Source organism: Salvelinus alpinus, chromosome 4 (genome assembly GCF_045679555.1).
Source record: "Salvelinus alpinus chromosome 4, SLU_Salpinus.1, whole genome shotgun sequence".
NCBI lineage: Eukaryota > Metazoa > Chordata > Actinopteri > Salmoniformes > Salmonidae > Salvelinus > Salvelinus alpinus.
This window is the reverse complement of record NC_092089.1, coordinates 10,400,710-10,422,552: the sequence shown is the minus strand read 5'-3', so window position 1 is coordinate 10,422,552 and position 21,843 is coordinate 10,400,710. Positions and strand designations below refer to the sequence as shown.

General features: G+C 45.1%; 1 protein-coding gene across 4 annotated transcripts in view; it reads left to right on the top strand.

Moving 5' to 3' along the window:
* The first annotated feature begins 280 nt into the window (after nt 1–280).
* Nucleotides 281–21,843, top strand: part of washc5 (WASH complex subunit 5) — a 59,573-nt gene continuing 38,010 nt past the window's right edge. For 3 of the 4 annotated variants that reach the window (XM_071395652.1, XM_071395650.1, XM_071395653.1), the window contains exons 1-7: nt 281–431; nt 697–940; nt 1,592–1,737; nt 2,055–2,139; nt 3,713–3,813; nt 5,241–5,433; nt 7,768–7,920. In XM_071395652.1, the coding sequence (XP_071251753.1) occupies nt 755–940; nt 1,592–1,737; nt 2,055–2,139; nt 3,713–3,813; nt 5,241–5,433; nt 7,768–7,920 (864 nt within the window). In that variant the 5' untranslated portion in view covers nt 281–431; nt 697–754. The remainder of the gene's footprint in view (nt 432–696; nt 941–1,591; nt 1,738–2,054; nt 2,140–3,712; nt 3,814–5,240; nt 5,434–7,767; nt 7,921–21,843) is intronic. The other variant, XM_071395651.1, reaches the window with a different exon arrangement.

Below are 21,843 nucleotides of genomic sequence, written 5' to 3'. Positions count from 1 at the left end.
GGTATAGTGGTGAGGGAGGTTTTAATGGGTGAAGGGTTAGTTGGTATAGTGGGGAGGTTTTAATGGGTGCAGGGTTAGTTAGTAGGCCAATTTTTTTCACAAAGTAATGAATTCATACCACAGAATAGTAGGCTGATACACAGCCAATACAGTAGGTGGCGGCATGCACCTATAATATTTGTTTGCCGACCACCAAAATAGCAAAGAAGAAGACGAAGCGTCTCAAGTTGGCAGAAAATTCATACGAAGAAGAAACGCCCGCTCTTAGTCTTGACTTCGTCGCCATCTAGTGGTCCACAAACAGTCTGCAGGGAGGAGGCGGGTGAATCATGTGGTTTGTCATGTGACGGTAAACAGGAATTGAATTGAAAAACTTGAAACGGTCAACATTTAGCTAGCAACTACACTATCCTATAGGTGTATACCTTAAGGTGAGTACTGTTGTGAAATGATGCATGTAAAATATTTTGAAAGTTGAAAACTAGTCATCGCTCGAATCAGTAGAATTCACCGCTTGTTACAAAACATCTTTCCGGCCACTAGCTTCAACTAGCCTGCTGGTGATAACTACACGGTCAATTGTTTCATGTAGCTAGCTGAACTCGTTAACGTTATACAAATGAATACTATTTAGAGACGCAGTTTTAGTCCCTGGTTTAACCTGTGGCAGCTGTGTCTCTCTTTACACCACACTAGTGTAGAAGTGGGCCAGAGCCAGAATTGCAGAGGTGCCTTGTAGACCTAGACCGCCGACATGGTGGATTTCCTGGCGGAGAACAACCTGTGTGGTCAGGCGGTGCTGAGGATCGTGTCCCGGGGCAACGCTATCATAGCCGAGCTCCTCCGCCTCTCGGAGTTCATCCCTGCTGTCTTCAGGCTCAAAGACAAGAGCGACCAGCAGAAATACGGAGACATCATCTGTGACTTCAGCTACTTCAAGGTGAGACGGGCGATTGTCTTGTTAAATAAGTATGAGACGAGAGCACAGTGAAAGGAGATCATTTGCGGTGCACCTCCTTAGATAATGGACCCTCACCGTCAGTGTCATGGTTAGGTCTTTCAAAGTATTTGATTGCCATCTGTCATCTATGAACTAGATTGTTTAGAATGTGTTATGGCATGATGATGATGATGATGAAGATGAAGTACAAATCAAATCAAATTGTATTTGTCACATACACATGGTTAGCAGATGTTAATGCGAGTGTAGTGAAATGCTTGTGCTTCTAGTTCCGACCATGCAGTAATAACCAACGAGTAATCTAACCTAACAATTCCACAACAACTACCTTTTATACACACAAGTGTAAAGGAATGAAAGAATATGTACATAAAAACATATGAATGAGAGATAGTACAGAACGGCATAGGCAAGAGTACAGGGATAATGTTATGTCCGTAAAGTAACCTTTTATATTCGCCCGTTGCCGTCCAGGGACCAGAGTACTACGACAGTCTGTCAAGTTATTTGATTTCCACCCGTCATCCATGAACTAAATTATTTAGAATGTGTTATGGCATGATGATGACGAAGTACAGGGATAACGTTATATCCGTAAGTAACCCTTTATATTCGCCCGTTGCCGTCCAGGGTCCGGAGTACTATGACAGTAAGCTAGAAGCCAAACCAGAGCTGCAGGATCTGGACGATGAGTTCCGGGAGAACAACATAGATATCCTGTCACGATTCTACCTGGCGTTTGAAAGTGTCCACAAGTACATCGTTGATCTAATCAGGTAATCTAGAGTTACCTACGATATGTCTGTTTTTGGATTTACATATTTTGGTCTGTTCACTCATTGAGCTGAAGCTTTACTGTGAGGTGTGTCAAGTTGTCTGTCTGTCTGTCTGTCTGTCTGTCTGTCTGTCTGTCTGTGTCTCACTATAACATGTCATTGAGCTGAAGTCTTACTGTGTGTTGTGTCAAGTAGTCTGTCTGTCTGTCTGTCTGTCTGACCATAACATTGAGCTGAAGCCTTACTGTGTGTTGTGTAAAGTGTCTCCGTAACGTTTCCTCACCATGCTTTATTTAATCAGCCGTTCTTCTCTCCAGGTACCTGGATGACCTGTATGAAGGAGTTTACATTCAACAGACCGTGGAGACTGTGCTGCTGAATGAGGATGGGAAACAGCTCCTGGTAAAAAAATGATTTATTTTAATTTTACTAGACAAGTCAGTTAAGAACAAATTCTTATTTTCAATGATGGTTAACTGCCTTGTTCTGAGGCAGAACGACAGATTTTTACCTTGTCAGCTCGGGGGATTCGATCTTGCAACCTTTCGGTTACTAGTCCAACGCTCCAACCACTAGGCTACCCTGCTGCCCCCATCTCTTGTAATGACTTATATTCTGTAGAGGGGCCCCCGGGGGGGGGGGGCGTGTTCCCTGGAACCTTCGTAGCTCTAAGATCAACGTTTATACATTTAGGAAAATCGCCCCTGTATGTTTGGCAATGTCCAGAAGGTATGTAAGAGTCCTAGGATGTGTTGTTTGTCTCCTTGTTAACCAGTGTGAGGCGCTGTATCTCTATGGAGTCATGCTGTTGGTTGTTTGTCTCCTTGTTAACCAGTGTGAGGCGCTGTATCTCTATGGAGTCATGCTGTTGGTTGTTTGTCTCCTTGTTAACCAGTGTGAGGCGCTGTATCTCTATGGAGTCATGCTGTTGGTTGTTTGTCTCCTTGTTAACCAGTGTGAGGCGCTGTATCTCTATGGAGTCATGCTGTTGGTTGTTTGTCTCCTTGTTAACCAGTGTGAGGCGCTGTATCTCTATGGAGTCATGCTGTTGGTTGTTTGTCTCCTTGTTAACCAGTGTGAGGCGCTGTATCTCTATGGAGTCATGCTGTTGGTTGTTTGTCTCCTTGTTAACCAGTGTGAGGCGCTGTATCTCTATGGAGTCATGCTGTTGGTTGTTTGTCTCCTTGTTAACCAGTGTGAGGCGCTGTATCTCTATGGAGTCATGCTGTTGGTTGTTTGTCTCCTTGTTAACCAGTGTGAGGCGCTGTATCTCTATGGAGTCATGCTGTTGGTTGTTTGTCTCCTTGTTAACCAGTGTGAGGCGCTGTATCTCTATGGAGTCATGCTGTTGGTTGTTTGTCTCCTTGTTAACCAGTGTGAGGCGCTGTATCTCTATGGAGTCATGCTGTTGGTTGTTTGTCTCCTTGTTAACCAGTGTGAGGCGCTGTATCTCTATGGAGTCATGCTGTTGGTTGTTTGTCTCCTTGTTAACCAGTGTGAGGCGCTGTATCTCTATGGAGTCATGCTGTTGGTTGTTTGTCTCCTTGTTAACCAGTGTGAGGCGCTGTATCTCTATGGAGTCATGCTGTTGGTTGTTTGTCTCCTTGTTAACCAGTGTGAGGCGCTGTATCTCTATGGAGTCATGCTGTTGGTTGTTTGTCTCCTTGTTAACCAGTGTGAGGCGCTGTATCTCTATGGAGTCATGCTGTTGGTTGTTTGTCTCCTTGTTAACCAGTGTGAGGCGCTGTATCTCTATGGAGTCATGCTGTTGGTTGTTTGTCTCCTTGTTAACCAGTGTGAGGCGCTGTATCTCTATGGAGTCATGCTGTTGGTTGTTTGTCTCCTTGTTAACCAGTGTGAGGCGCTGTATCTCTATGGAGTCATGCTGTTGGTTGTTTGTCTCCTTGTTAACCAGTGTGAGGCGCTGTATCTCTATGGAGTCATGCTGTTGGTTGTTTGTCTCCTTGTTAACCAGTGTGAGGCGCTGTATCTCTATGGAGTCATGCTGTTGGTTATTGACCAGAAGATGGAGGGAGAGGTCAGAGAGAGGATGCTGGTGTCCTACTATAGATACAGGTGAGACTTTTGCTGCTGTTCTTCGGGATGCTTCTGTATCCTTTATACATTTCAACCCTTTTAAAAATCAATCTTCTTTGTTATTTTGTCAGGGACCGTTTAATACTGTCACTAATACTATCTATAATGCTAATACTATCTATAATACTCTAATACTATCTATAATACTGTAATACTATCTATAATACTATCTATAATACTGTAATACTACCTATAATACTGTAATACTGTCTATAATACGGTCACTAATACTATCTATAATAGTATCTATAATACTGTAATAGTATCTATAATACTATCTATAATGCTATAATATTATCTATAATACTGTCACTAATACTATCTATAATGCTATAATACTATCTATAATACTATATTACTATCTATAATATTGTAATAGTATCTATAATATTGTAATACCATCTATAATAATGTAATACTATCTATACTATCTGTAATACTGTAATACTATCTACAATACTGTAATACTACCGGTAATACTATCTATAATGCTATCTATAATACTGTAATACTATCTATAATGTAATACTATCTATAATACTGTAATACTATCTATAATACTATCTATAAGACTGTAATACTATCTGTAATACTGTAATACTATCTGTAATACTGTAATACTATCTGTAATACTCGAATACTATCTGTAATACTCGAATACTATCTGTAATACTCGAATACTATCAATAATACTCAAATACTATAATACCATCTGTAATACTGTCAATAATATCTATAATACTTTAACACTATCTATAATACTTTAACACTATTTATAATACTATCTATAATACCATCTATAATACTATCTATAATACTGTAATACTATCTATAATACTGTAATACCATCTATAATACTGTACCATCTATAATACTGTAATACCATCTATAATACTGTAATACCATCTATAATACTGTAATACCATCTATAATACTGTACCATCTATAATACTGTACCATCTATAATACTGTAATACCATCTATAATACTGTAATACCATCTATAATACTGTAATACCATCTATAATACTGTAATACCATCTATAATACTGTAATACCATCTATAATACTGTAATACTATCTATAATACTATCTATAATACTGTAATACTATCTATAATACTAGGATAGTAAGATAGCGCTGACAGACATGGAAGCTCTGCTTCTTGCTCCTAAGCAATTTTGCACAAGCATTTCACTACACACACAATAACATCTGCTAAATATGTGTATGTGACCAATCACATTTGATTTGGTTTTGAAAACATTTCACAGGCTGAAATCTGATGAGAGAGCAAGAGAGAGCTACAAGAGAGAGCTAAAAGCTAATTTTAATGAAAGAAAACCAAACATTTGAGTTAAAATGGGACCGTGTTACTAACTATCCATGTCCTGTTTGTCTCTGCAGCGCTGCCCGTTCCTCAGCAGACTCCAACCTGGATGACATCTGTAAGCTGCTGCGGAGTACAGGCTACTCCAGCCAATCAGGGGCCAAGCGGCCAGTTAACTACCCAGAGAGCTACTTCCAGAGAGTGCCAATCAGTTCTACCTTCGTCAGCATGGTGATCGGGAGGCTGCGCTCTGATGACATCTATAACCAGGTAACACTCTAAGGCATGGGTGTCAAACTCTGGCCCGCGGGCCAAATTTGGCCCGTGGGGTAATTATATTTGGCCCGCGAGACAATACCAAATTACTACTAGAGCTGGCCCGCCGGTATTATACAGCGCATTCACCGCTAATACTACGAATCCCATAATGCTCTGCTGTTGTTTTCGCGCGCCAATCAGGACAGGACCCAGAAACGCCCTCTCCTCTGTGACAGTAGTCATAGCAACATAGACGCTACAGCTGTCAGCGCGCTATCCCTTCCCAAAAATGGCGAAAAGAAAGGCAGAAAACAGGAGCTTTCTGGACAAGTGGGAGGCAGAATATCTGTTTACATATGTAAAAGACAAACCTGTTTGTCTTGTTTGTGGAGTCAACGTGGCTGTAAGTAAGGAGTACAACATTAGACGACACTATGAAACGAAACACCATGACAAATACAAGGACATGGACATGACTCAAAGGAGCCAGAAAGTAGAGGAGATGAAAAGAAGTTTGGTTTCACAACAGAATATGTTCAAAAAAGCCACATCACAAAGTGAGGCTGCTGTAAAGGCTAGTTATATAGTGGCAGCAGAGATCGCAAAATCAGCCCGGCCCTTTAATGAGGGAGAGTTCGTGAAAAAGTGCATGATGAAAGTTTGTGACCTCGTATGCCCAGAGAAAAAGCAAGCATTTTCAAACGTGAGCCTGAGCAGGAACACAGTAGCTGATCGCACATGTGATCTTGCCACCAATCTGTATGACCAGCTGATGGAAAAGGGAAAATATTTCGTTGCGTTCTCCCTCGCTGTGGATGAGAGCTGCGACGCATCTGGAAAAAGTTTATTTTGGTATTTAAATCAGAAGGCTGCAAATAGAAAAGAGGCATACGATTTTTATTTAAATTTTATTTATTTAATAAATGAATGCCATTGATGTGTTTTTTCATTTGAAATTCGATTTTGCATGTCTCCACTATTAAATTATATATTGTATGGTAATAAGCGATGCTTGTTCCATATTCAATGTTAAAGCAAAACTTGTTTGGGTCCATATTAAAAGGTTCATTTGTTCAATGTTGGCCCGCGACTTTGTTCAGGTTTTACATTTTGGCCCACTGGGTATTTGAGTTTGACACCCCTGCTCTAAGGGATAGTTTCCTGGATTTAAATTGGATTTAAAAACGTTTTGTTTTTTTACCTTTTAAAAGGAGTTAGTCTCCTTTTAAAAATCCACTGTTTTTCTAGTTAGTAACGTAAACACTCCATTGGCTCCCTTTAGGTGGTTAGTATCCTAGAACTGAATGACATTTCTTACACACTGACTAATGCTACAATATTACATTGTCTTGAATGTTTTATTCAATCTATTTGTATGTTATGATCATGTAATTGTCTGATTCTCAGATCCACGTTTCATCCTGTCTCTAAAGCTGTCCTCTGTCTCCCCCAGGTGTCTGAGCATCGCAGCACAGCGTTAGCTAACCAGTCTCAGATCCATGTTTCATCCTGTCTCTAAAGCTGTCCTCTGTCTCCCACCAGGTGTCTGAGCAGCGCAGCACAGCGTTAGCTAACCAGTCTCAGATCCACGTTTCATCCTGTCTCTAAAGCTGTCCTCTGTCTCCCACCAGGTGTCTGAGCAGCGCAGCACAGCGTTAGCTAACCAGTCTCAGATCCATGTTTCATCCTGTCTCTAAAGCTGTCCTCTGTCTCCCTCCCAGGTGTCTGAGCATCGTAGCACAGCGTTAGCTAACCAGTCTCAGATCCATGTTTCGTCCTGTCTCTAAAGCTGTCCTCTGTCTCCCTCCCAGGTGTCTGAGCATCGTAGCACAGTGTTAGCTAACCAGTCTCAGATCCATGTTTCATCCTGTCTCTAAAGCTGTCCTCTGTCTCCCTCCCAGGTGTCTGAGCATCGTAGCACAGTGTTAGCTAACCAGTCTCAGATCCACGTTTCATCCTGTCTCTAAAGCTGTCCTCTGTCTCCCTCCCAGGTGTCTGAGCATCGCAGCACAGCGTTAGCTAACCAGTCTCAGATCCACGTTTCATCCTGTCTCTAAAGCTGTCCTCTGTCTCCCACCAGGTGTCTGAGCACCGCAGCACAGCGTTAGCTAACCAGTCTCAGATCCATGTTTCATCCTGTCTCTAAAGCTGTCCTCTGTCTCCCACCAGGTGTCTGAGCAGCGCAGCACAGCGTTAGCTAACCAGTCTCAGATCCACGTTTCATCCTGTCTCTAAAGCTGTCCTCTGTCTCCCACCAGGTGTCTGAGCATCGTAGCACAGCGTTAGCTAACCAGTCTCAGATCCATGTTTCATCCTGTCTCTAAAGCTGTCCTCTGTCTCCCCCAGGTGTCTGCATACCCTCTGCCTGAGCACCGCAGCACAGCGTTAGCTAACCAGGCTGCCATGCTGTATGTCTGTCTCTACTTCATTCCCTCCATACTTCAGACTCAACAGGCCAAGATGAGGGAGATAGTGGACAAGTACTTCCCTGATAACTGGGTGAGAGACACATCTAAACTGTCCTGATAACTGGGTGAGAGACACATCTAAACTGTCCTGATAACTGGGTGAGAGACACATCTAAACTGTCCTGATAACTGGGTGAGAGACACATCTAAACTGTCCTGATAACTGGGTGAGAGACACATCTAAACTGTCCTGATAACTGGGTGAGAGACACATCTAAACTGTCCTGATAACTGGGTGAGAGACACATCTAAACTGTCCTGATAACTGGGTGAGAGACACATCTAAACTGTCCTGATAACTGGGTGGGAGACATCTAAACTGTCCTGATAACTGGGTGAGAGACACATCTAAACTGGCCTGATAACTGGGTGAGAGACACATCTAAACTGGCCTGATAACTGGGTGAGAGACACATCTAAACTGGCCTGATAACTGGGTGAGAGACACATCTAAACTGGCCTGATAACTGGGTGAGAGACACATCTAAACTGGCCTGATAACTGGGTGAGAGACACATCTAAACTGTACTGATAACTGGGTGAGAGACACATCTAAACTGGCCTGATAACTGGGTGAGAGACACATCTAAACTGGCCTGATAACTGGGTGAGAGACACATCTAAACTGGCCTGATAACTGGGTGAGAGACACATCTAAACTGGCCTGATAACTGGGTGAGAGACACATCTAAACTGGCCTGATAACTGGGTGAGAGACACATCTAAACTGGCCTGATAACTGGGTGAGAGACACATCTAAACTGTCCTGATAACTGGGTGAGAGACACATCTAAACTGGCCTGATAACTGGGTGAGAGACACATCTAAACTGGCCTGATAACTGGGTGAGAGACACATCTAAACTGGCCTGATAACTGGGTGAGAGACACATCTAAACTGGCCTGATAACTGGGTGAGAGACACATCTAAACTGGCCTGATAACTGGGTGAGAGACACATCTAAACTGGCCTGATAACTGGGTGAGAGACACATCTAAACTGGCCTGATAACTGGGTGAGAGACACATCTAAACTGGCCTGATAACTGGGTGAGAGACACATCTAAACTGGCCTGATAACTGGGTGAGAGACACATCTAAACTGGCCTGATAACTGGGTGAGAGACACATCTAAACTGGCCTGATAACTGGGTGAGAGACACATCTAAACTGGCCTGATAACTGGGTGAGAGACACATCTAAACTGGCCTGATAACTGGGTGAGAGACACATCTAAACTGGCCTGATAACTGGGTGAGAGACACATCTAAACTGGCCTGATAACTGGGTGAGAGACACGTCTAAACTGGCCTGATAACTGGGTGAGAGACACATCTAAACTGGCCTGATAACTGGGTGAGAGACACATCTAAACTGGCCTGATAACTGGGTGAGAGACACATCTAAACTGGCCTGATAACTGGGTGAGAGACACATCTAAACTGGCCTGATAACTGGGTGAGAGACACATCTAAACTGGCCTGATAACTGGGTGAGAGACACATCTAAACTGGCCTGATAACTGGGTGAGAGACACATCTAAACTGTCCTGATAACTGGGTGAGAGACACATCTAAACTGTCCTGATAACTGGGTGAGAGACACATCTAAACTGTCCTGATAACTGGGTGAGAGACACATCTAAACTGTCCTGATAACTGGGTGAGAGACACATCTAAACTGGCCTGATAACTGGGTGGGAGACACATCTAAACTGTCCTGATAACTGGGTGAGAGACACATCTAAACTGTCCTGATAACTGGGTGAGAGACGCATCTAAACTGGCCTGATAACTGGGTGGGAGACACATCTAAACTGTCCTGATAACTGGGTGAGAGACACATCTAAACTGGCCTGATAACTGGGTGGGAGACACATCTAAACTGTCCTGATAACTGGGTGAGAGACACATCTAAACTGTCCTGATAACTGGGTGAGAGACGCATCTAAACTGGCCTGATAACTGGGTGAGAGACACATCTAAACTGGCCTGATAACTGGGTGGGAGACACATCTAAACTGGCCTGATAACTGGGTGGGAGACATCTAAACTGGCCTGATAACTGGGTGGGAGACATCTAAACTGGCCTGATAACTGGGTGGGAGACATCTAAACTGTCCTGATAACTGGGTGAGAGACACATCTAACCTGTCCTGATAACTGGGTGAGAGACACATCTAAACTGGCCTGATAACTGGGTGAGAGACACATCTAACCTGTCCTGATAACTGGGTGAGAGACACATCTAAACTGTCCTGATAACTGGGTGAGAGACACATCTAAACTGGCCTGATAACTGGGTGAGAGACACATCTAACCTGTCCTGATAACTGGGTGGGAGACACATCTAAACTGGCCTGATAACTGGGTGAGAGACACATCTAAACTGGCCTGATAACTGGGTGAGAGACACATCTAAACTGGCCTGATAACTGGGTGAGAGACACATCTAAACTGGCCTGATAACTGGGTGAGAGACACATCTAAACTGGCCTGATAACTGGGTGAGAGACACATCTAAACTGGCCTGATAACTGGGTGAGAGACACATCTAAACTGGCCTGATAACTGGGTGAGAGACACATCTAAACTGGCCTGATAACTGGGTGAGAGACACATCTAAACTGGCCTGATAACTGGGTGAGAGACACATCTAAACTGTCCTGATAACTGGGTGAGAGACACATCTAAACTGTCCTGATAACTGGGTGAGAGACACATCTAAACTGTCCTGATAACTGGGTGAGAGACACATCTAAACTGGCCTGATAACTGGGTGGGAGACATCTAAACTGGCCTGATAACTGGGTGGGAGACACATCTAAACTGTCCTGATAACTGGGTGAGAGACACATCTAAACTGTCCTGATAACTGGGTGAGAGACGCATCTAAACTGGCCTGATAACTGGGTGGGAGACACATCTAAACTGGCCTGATAACTGGGTGGGAGACACATCTAAACTGTCCTGATAACTGGGTGAGAGACACATCTAAACTGTCCTGATAACTGGGTGAGAGACGCATCTAAACTGGCCTGATAACTGGGTGAGAGACGCATCTAAACTGGCCTGATAACTGGGTGGGAGACACATCTAAACTGGCCTGATAACTGGGTGGGAGACATCTAAACTGGCCTGATAACTGGGTGGGAGACATCTAAACTGGCCTGATAACTGGGTGAGAGACACATCTAAACTGGCCTGATAACTGGGTGAGAGACACATCTAACCTGTCCTGATAACTGGGTGAGAGACACATCTAAACTGTCCTGATAACTGGGTGAGAGACACATCTAAACTGGCCTGATAACTGGGTGAGAGACACATCTAAACTGGCCTGATAACTGGGTGGGAGACATCTAAACTGTCCTGATAACTGGGTGAGAGACACATCTAAACTGGCCTGATAACTGGGTGAGAGACACATCTAAACTGGCCTGATAACTGGGTGAGAGACACATCTAAACTGGCCTGATAACTGGGTGAGAGACACATCTAAACTGGCCTGATAACTGGGTGAGAGACACATCTAAACTGTACTGATAACTGGGTGAGAGACACATCTAAACTGTACTGATAACTGGGTGAGAGACACATCTAAACTGGCCTGATAACTGGGTGAGAGACACATCTAAACTGGCCTGATAACTGGGTGAGAGACATCTAAACTGTCCTGATAACTGGGTGAGAGACATCTAAACTGGCCTGATAACTGGGTGAGAGACACATCTAAACTGTCCTGATAACTGGGTGAGAGACACATCTAACCTGGCCTGATAACTGGGTGAGAGACACATCTAAACTGTCCTGATAACTGGGTGAGAGACACATCTAAACTGGCCTGATAACTGGGTGAGAGACACATCTAAACTGGCCTGATAACTGGGTGAGAGACACATCTAAACTGGCCTGATAACTGGGTGAGAGACACATCTAAACTGGCCTGATAACTGGGTGAGAGACACATCTAAACTGGCCTGATAACTGGGTGAGAGACACATCTAAACTGGCCTGATAACTGGGTGAGAGACACATCTAAACTGGCCTGATAACTGGGTGAGAGACACATCTAAACTGGCCTGATAACTGGGTGAGAGACACATCTAAACTGGCCTGATAACTGGGTGAGAGACACATCTAAACTGGCCTGATAACTGGGTGAGAGACACATCTAAACTGGCCTGATAACTGGGTGAGAGACACATCTAAACTGGCCTGATAACTGGGTGAGAGACACATCTAAACTGGCCTGATAACTGGGTGAGAGACACATCTAAACTGGCCTGATAACTGGGTGAGAGACACATCTAAACTGGCCTGATAACTGGGTGAGAGACACATCTAAACTGGCCTGATAACTGGGTGAGAGACACATCTAAACTGGCCTGATAACTGGGTGAGAGACACATCTAAACTGGCCTGATAACTGGGTGAGAGACACATCTAAACTGTCCTGATAACTGGGTGAGAGACACATCTAAACTGTCCTGATAACTGGGTGAGAGACACATCTAAACTGGCCTGATAACTGGGTGGGAGACACATCTAAACTGGCCTGATAACTGGGTGGGAGACACATCTAAACTGTCCTGATAACTGGGTGGGAGACACATCTAAACTGGCCTGATAACTGGGTGAGAGACACATCTAAACTGGCCTGATAACTGGGTGGGAGACACATCTAAACTGGCCTGATAACTGGGTGAGAGACACATCTAAACTGTCCTGATAACTGGGTGAGAGACGCATCTAAACTGGCCTGATAACTGGGTGAGAGACACATCTAAACTGGCCTGATAACTGGGTGGGAGACACATCTAAACTGTCCTGATAACTGGGTGAGAGACACATCTAAACTGTCCTGATAACTGGGTGAGAGACGCATCTAAACTGGCCTGATAACTGGGTGAGAGACACATCTAAACTGGCCTGATAACTGGGTGGGAGACACATCTAAACTGGCCTGATAACTGGGTGGGAGACATCTAAACTGGCCTGATAACTGGGTGGGAGACATCTAAACTGGCCTGATAACTGGGTGGGAGACATCTAAACTGTCCTGATAACTGGGTGAGAGACACATCTAACCTGTCCTGATAACTGGGTGAGAGACACATCTAAACTGGCCTGATAACTGGGTGAGAGACACATCTAACCTGTCCTGATAACTGGGTGAGAGACACATCTAAACTGTCCTGATAACTGGGTGAGAGACACATCTAAACTGGCCTGATAACTGGGTGAGAGACACATCTAACCTGTCCTGATAACTGGGTGGGAGACACATCTAAACTGTCCTGATAACTGGGTGAGAGACACATCTAACCTGTCCTGATAACTGGGTGAGAGACACATCTAAACTGGCCTGATAACTGGGTGAGAGACACATCTAAACTGGCCTGATAACTGGGTGAGAGACACATCTAAACTGTCCTGATAACTGGGTGAGAGACACATCTAAACTGTCCTGATAACTGGGTGAGAGACACATCTAAACTGTCCTGATAACTGGGTGAGAGACATCTAAACTGTCCTGATAACTGGGTGAGAGACATCTAAACTGTCCTGATAACTGGGTGAGAGACATCTAAACTGGCCTGATAACTGGGTGAGAGACACATCTAAACTGTCCTGATAACTGGGTGAGAGACACATCTAACCTGGCCTGATAACTGGGTGAGAGACACATCTAAACTGTCCTGATAACTGGGTGAGAGACACATCTAAACTGGCCTGATAACTGGGTGAGAGACACATCTAAACTGGCCTGATAACTGGGTGAGAGACACATCTAAACTGGCCTGATAACTGGGTGAGAGACACATCTAAACTGGCCTGATAACTGGGTGAGAGACACATCTAAACTGGCCTGATAACTGGGTGAGAGACACATCTAAACTGGCCTGATAACTGGGTGAGAGACACATCTAAACTGGCCTGATAACTGGGTGAGAGACACATCTAAACTGGCCTGATAACTGGGTGAGAGACACATCTAAACTGGCCTGATAACTGGGTGAGAGACACATCTAAACTGGCCTGATAACTGGGTGAGAGACACATCTAACCTGTCCTGATAACTGGGTGAGAGACACATCTAAACTGGCCTGATAACTGGGTGAGAGACACATCTAAACTGGCCTGATAACTGGGTGAGAGACACATCTAAACTGTCCTGATAACTGGGTGAGAGACACATCTAAACTGTCCTGATAACTGGGTGAGAGACACATCTAAACTGTCCTGATAACTGGGTGAGAGACATCTAAACTGTCCTGATAACTGGGTGAGAGACATCTAAACTGTCCTGATAACTGGGTGAGAGACATCTAAACTGGCCTGATAACTGGGTGAGAGACACATCTAAACTGGCCTGATAACTGGGTGAGAGACACATCTAAACTGGCCTGATAACTGGGTGAGAGACACATCTAAACTGGCCTGATAACTGGGTGAGAGACACATCTAAACTGGCCTGATAACTGGGTGAGAGACACATCTAAACTGGCCTGATAACTGGGTGAGAGACACATCTAAACTGGCCTGATAACTGGGTGGGAGACACATCTAAACTGGCCTGATAACTGGGTGGGAGACATCTAAACTGGCCTGATAACTGGGTGGGAGACATCTAAACTGGCCTGATAACTGGGTGGGAGACATCTAAACTGTCCTGATAACTGGGTGAGAGACACATCTAACCTGTCCTGATAACTGGGTGAGAGACACATCTAAACTGGCCTGATAACTGGGTGAGAGACACATCTAACCTGTCCTGATAACTGGGTGAGAGACACATCTAAACTGTCCTGATAACTGGGTGAGAGACACATCTAAACTGGCCTGATAACTGGGTGAGAGACACATCTAACCTGTCCTGATAACTGGGTGGGAGACACATCTAAACTGTCCTGATAACTGGGTGAGAGACACATCTAACCTGTCCTGATAACTGGGTGAGAGACACATCTAAACTGGCCTGATAACTGGGTGAGAGACACATCTAAACTGGCCTGATAACTGGGTGAGAGACACATCTAAACTGTCCTGATAACTGGGTGAGAGACACATCTAAACTGTCCTGATAACTGGGTGAGAGACATCTAAACTGTCCTGATAACTGGGTGAGAGACATCTAAACTGTCCTGATAACTGGGTGAGAGACATCTAAACTGGCCTGATAACTGGGTGAGAGACACATCTAAACTGTCCTGATAACTGGGTGAGAGACACATCTAACCTGGCCTGATAACTGGGTGAGAGACACATCTAAACTGTCCTGATAACTGGGTGAGAGACACATCTAAACTGGCCTGATAACTGGGTGAGAGACACATCTAAACTGGCCTGATAACTGGGTGAGAGACACATCTAAACTGGCCTGATAACTGGGTGAGAGACACATCTAAACTGGCCTGATAACTGGGTGAGAGACACATCTAAACTGGCCTGATAACTGGGTGAGAGACACATCTAAACTGGCCTGATAACTGGGTGAGAGACACATCTAAACTGGCCTGATAACTGGGTGAGAGACACATCTAAACTGGCCTGATAACTGGGTGAGAGACACATCTAAACTGGCCTGATAACTGGGTGAGAGACACATCTAAACTGGCCTGATAACTGGGTGAGAGACACATCTAAACTGGCCTGATAACTGGGTGAGAGACACATCTAAACTGGCCTGATAACTGGGTGAGAGACACATCTAAACTGGCCTGATAACTGGGTGAGAGACACATCTAAACTGGCCTGATAACTGGGTGAGAGACACATCTAAACTGGCCTGATAACTGGGTGAGAGACACATCTAAACTGGCCTGATAACTGGGTGAGAGACACATCTAAACTGGCCTGATAACTGGGTGAGAGACACATCTAAACTGGCCTGATAACTGGGTGAGAGACACATCTAAACTGGCCTGATAACTGGGTGAGAGACACATCTAAACTGTCCTGATAACTGGGTGAGAGACACATCTAAACTGTCCTGATAACTGGGTGAGAGACACATCTAAACTGTCCTGATAACTGGGTGAGAGACACATCTAAACTGTCCTGATAACTGGGTGAGAGACGCATCTAAACTGGCCTGATAACTGGGTGGGAGACACATCTAAACTGTCCTGATAACTGGGTGAGAGACACATCTAAACTGTCCTGATAACTGGGTGAGAGACGCATCTAAACTGGCCTGATAACTGGGTGGGAGACACATCTAAACTGTCCTGATAACTGGGTGAGAGACACATCTAAACTGGCCTGATAACTGGGTGGGAGACACATCTAAACTGTCCTGATAACTGGGTGAGAGACACATCTAAACTGTCCTGATAACTGGGTGAGAGACGCATCTAAACTGGCCTGATAACTGGGTGAGAGACACATCTAAACTGGCCTGATAACTGGGTGGGAGACACATCTAAACTGGCCTGATAACTGGGTGGGAGACATCTAAACTGGCCTGATAACTGGGTGGGAGACATCTAAACTGGCCTGATAACTGGGTGGGAGACATCTAAACTGTCCTGATAACTGGGTGAGAGACACATCTAACCTGTCCTGATAACTGGGTGAGAGACACATCTAAACTGGCCTGATAACTGGGTGAGAGACACATCTAACCTGTCCTGATAACTGGGTGAGAGACACATCTAAACTGTCCTGATAACTGGGTGAGAGACACATCTAAACTGGCCTGATAACTGGGTGAGAGACACATCTAACCTGTCCTGATAACTGGGTGGGAGACACATCTAAACTGGCCTGATAACTGGGTGAGAGACACATCTAAACTGGCCTGATAACTGGGTGAGAGACACATCTAAACTGGCCTGATAACTGGGTGAGAGACACATCTAAACTGGCCTGATAACTGGGTGAGAGACACATCTAAACTGGCCTGATAACTGGGTGAGAGACACATCTAAACTGGCCTGATAACTGGGTGAGAGACACATCTAAACTGGCCTGATAACTGGGTGAGAGACACATCTAAACTGTCCTGATAACTGGGTGAGAGACACATCTAAACTGTCCTGATAACTGGGTGAGAGACACATCTAAACTGGCCTGATAACTGGGTGGGAGACATCTAAACTGGCCTGATAACTGGGTGGGAGACACATCTAAACTGTCCTGATAACTGGGTGAGAGACACATCTAAACTGTCCTGATAACTGGGTGAGAGACGCATCTAAACTGGCCTGATAACTGGGTGGGAGACACATCTAAACTGGCCTGATAACTGGGTGGGAGACACATCTAAACTGTCCTGATAACTGGGTGAGAGACACATCTAAACTGTCCTGATAACTGGGTGAGAGACGCATCTAAACTGGCCTGATAACTGGGTGAGAGACACATCTAAACTGGCCTGATAACTGGGTGGGAGACACATCTAAACTGGCCTGATAACTGGGTGGGAGACATCTAAACTGGCCTGATAACTGGGTGGGAGACATCTAAACTGGCCTGATAACTGGGTGGGAGACATCTAAACTGTCCTGATAACTGGGTGAGAGACACATCTAAACTGTCCTGATAACTGGGTGAGAGACACATCTAAACTGGCCTGATAACTGGGTGGGAGACATCTAAACTGTCCTGATAACTGGGTGGGAGACACATCTAAACTGTCCTGATAACTGGGTGAGAGACACATCTAAACTGTCCTGATAACTGGGTGAGAGACGCATCTAAACTGGCCTGATAACTGGGTGAGAGACGCATCTAAACTGGCCTGATAACTGGGTGGGAGACACATCTAAACTGTCCTGATAACTGGGTGAGAGACACATCTAAACTGTCCTGATAACTGGGTGAGAGACGCATCTAAACTGGCCTGATAACTGGGTGAGAGACGCATCTAAACTGGCCTGATAACTGGGTGGGAGACACATCTAAACTGGCCTGATAACTGGGTGGGAGACATCTAAACTGGCCTGATAACTGGGTGGGAGACATCTAAACTGGCCTGATAACTGGGTGGGAGACATCTACACTGTCCTGCTAACTGGGTGAGAGACACATCTAACCTGTCCTGATAACTGGGTGAGAGACACATCTAAACTGGCCTGATAACTGGGTGAGAGACACATCTAACCTGTCCTGATAACTGGGTGAGAGACACATCTAAACTGTCCTGATAACTGGGTGAGAGACACATCTAAACTGGCCTGATAACTGGGTGAGAGACACATCTAAACTGGCCTGATAACTGGGTGAGAGACACATCTAAACTGGCCTGATAACTGGGTGAGAGACACATCTAAACTGGCCTGATAACTGGGTGAGAGACACATCTAAACTGGCCTGATAACTGGGTGAGAGACACATCTAAACTGGCCTGATAACTGGGTGAGAGACACATCTAAACTGTCCTGATAACTGGGTGAGAGACACATCTAAACTGGCCTGATAACTGGGTGAGAGACACATCTAAACTGTACTGATAACTGGGTGAGAGACACATCTAAACTGTACTGATAACTGGGTGAGAGACACATCTAAACTGGCCTGATAACTGGGTGAGAGACACATCTAAACTGGCCTGATAACTGGGTGAGAGACACATCTAAACTGGCCTGATAACTGGGTGAGAGACACATCTAAACTGGCCTGATAACTGGGTGAGAGACACATCTAAACTGGCCTGATAACTGGGTGAGAGACACATCTAAACTGGCCTGATAACTGGGTGAGAGACACATCTAAACTGGCCTGATAACTGGGTGAGAGACACATCTAAACTGGCCTGATAACTGGGTGAGAGACACATCTAAACTGGCCTGATAACTGGGTGAGAGACACATCTAAACTGGCCTGATAACTGGGTGAGAGACACATCTAAACTGGCCTGATAACTGGGTGAGAGACACATCTAAACTGGCCTGATAACTGGGTGAGAGACACATCTAAACTGGCCTGATAACTGGGTGAGAGACACATCTAAACTGGCCTGATAACTGGGTGAGAGACACATCTAAACTGGCCTGATAACTGGGTGAGAGACACATCTAAACTGGCCTGATAACTGGGTGAGAGACACATCTAAACTGGCCTGATAACTGGGTGAGAGACACATCTAAACTGGCCTGATAACTGGGTGAGAGACACATCTAAACTGGCCTGATAACTGGGTGAGAGACACATCTAAACTGGCCTGATAACTGGGTGAGAGACACATCTAAACTGGCCTGATAACTGGGTGAGAGACACATCTAAACTGGCCTGATAACTGGGTGAGAGACACATCTAAACTGGCCTGATAACTGGGTGAGAGACACATCTAAACTGTCCTGATAACTGGGTGAGAGACACATCTAAACTGTCCTGATAACTGGGTGAGAGACACATCTAAACTGGCCTGATAACTGGGTGGGAGACACATCTAAACTGGCCTGATAACTGGGTGGGAGACACATCTAAACTGTCCTGATAACTGGGTGGGAGACACATCTAAACTGGCCTGATAACTGGGTGAGAGACACATCTAAACTGGCCTGATAACTGGGTGGGAGACACATCTAAACTGGCCTGATAACTGGGTGAGAGACACATCTAAACTGTCCTGATAACTGGGTGAGAGACGCATCTAAACTGGCCTGATAACTGGGTGAGAGACACATCTAAACTGGCCTGATAACTGGGTGGGAGACACATCTAAACTGTCCTGATAACTGGGTGAGAGACACATCTAAACTGTCCTGATAACTGGGTGAGAGACGCATCTAAACTGGCCTGATAACTGGGTGAGAGACACATCTAAACTGGCCTGATAACTGGGTGGGAGACACATCTAAACTGGCCTGATAACTGGGTGGGAGACATCTAAACTGGCCTGATAACTGGGTGGGAGACATCTAAACTGGCCTGATAACTGGGTGGGAGACATCTAAACTGGCCTGATAACTGGGTGGGAGACATCTAAACTGTCCTGATAACTGGGTGAGAGACACATCTAACCTGTCCTGATAACTGGGTGAGAGACACATCTAAACTGGCCTGATAACTGGGTGAGAGACACATCTAACCTGTCCTGATAACTGGGTGAGAGACACATCTAAACTGTCCTGATAACTGGGTGAGAGACACATCTAAACTGGCCTGATAACTGGGTGAGAGACACATCTAACCTGTCCTGATAACTGGGTGGGAGACACATCTAAACTGTCCTGATAACTGGGTGAGAGACACATCTAACCTGTCCTGATAACTGGGTGAGAGACACATCTAAACTGGCCTGATAACTGGGTGAGAGACACATCTAAACTGGCCTGATAACTGGGTGAGAGACACATCTAAACTGTCCTGATAACTGGGTGAGAGACACATCTAAACTGTCCTGATAACTGGGTGAGAGACATCTAAACTGTCCTGATAACTGGGTGAGAGACATCTAAACTGTCCTGATAACTGGGTGAGAGACATCTAAACTGTCCTGATAACTGGGTGAGAGACATCTAAACTGGCCTGATAACTGGGTGAGAGACACATCTAAACTGTCCTGATAACTGGGTGAGAGACACATCTAACCTGGCCTGATAACTGGGTGAGAGACACATCTAAACTGTCCTGATAACTGGGTGAGAGACACATCTAAACTGGCCTGATAACTGGGTGAGAGACACATCTAAACTGGCCTGATAACTGGGTGAGAGACACATCTAAACTGGCCTGATAACTGGGTGAGAGACACATCTAAACTGGCCTGATAACTGGGTGAGAGACACATCTAAACTGGCCTGATAACTGGGTGAGAGACACATCTAAACTGGCCTGATAACTGGGTGAGAGACACATCTAAACTGGCCTGATAACTGGGTGAGAGACACATCTAAACTGGCCTGATAACTGGGTGAGAGACACATCTAAACTGGCCTGATAACTGGGTGAGAGACACATCTAAACTGGCCTGATAACTGGGTGAGAGACACATCTAAACTGGCCTGATAACTGGGTGAGAGACACATCTAAACTGGCCTGATAACTGGGTGGGAGACACATCTAAACTGGCCTGATAACTGGGTGAGAGACACATCTAAACTGGCCTGATAACTGGGTGAGAGACACATCTAAACTGGCCTGATAACTGGGTGAGAGACACATCTAAACTGGCCTGATAACTGGGTGAGAGACACATCTAAACTGGCCTGATAACTGGGTGAGAGACACATCTAAACTGGCCTGATAACTGGGTGGGAGACACATCTAAACTGGCCTGATAACTGGGTGAGAGACACATCTAAACTGGCCTGATAACTGGGTGAGAGACACATCTAAACTGGCCTGATAACTGGGTGAGAGACACATCTAAACTGGCCTGATAACTGGGTGAGAGACACATCTAAACTGGCCTGATAACTGGGTGAGAGACACATCTAAACTGGCCTGATAACTGGGTGAGAGACACATCTAAACTGGCCTGATAACTGGGTGAGAGACACATCTAAACTGGCCTGATAACTGGGTGAGAGACACATCTAAACTGGCCTGATAACTGGGTGAGAGACACATCTAAACTGGCCTGATAACTGGGTGGGAGACATCTAAACTGGCCTGATAACTGGGTGGGAGACATCTAAACTGGCCTGATAACTGGGTGAGAGACACATCTAACCTGGCCTGATAACTGGGTGAGAGACACATCTAACCTGGCCTGATAACTGGGTGAGAGACACATCTAACCTGTCCTGATAACTGGGTGAGAGACACATCTAACCTGTCCTGATAACTGGGTGAGAGACACATCTAAACTGGCCTGATAACTGGGTGAGAGACACATCTAAACTGGCCTGATAACTGGGTGAGAGACACATCTAACCTGTCCTGATAACTGGGTGGGAGACACATCTAAACTGTCCTGATAACTGGGTGAGAGACACATCTAACCTGTCCTGATAACTGGGTGAGAGACACATCTAAACTGGCCTGATAACTGGGTGAGAG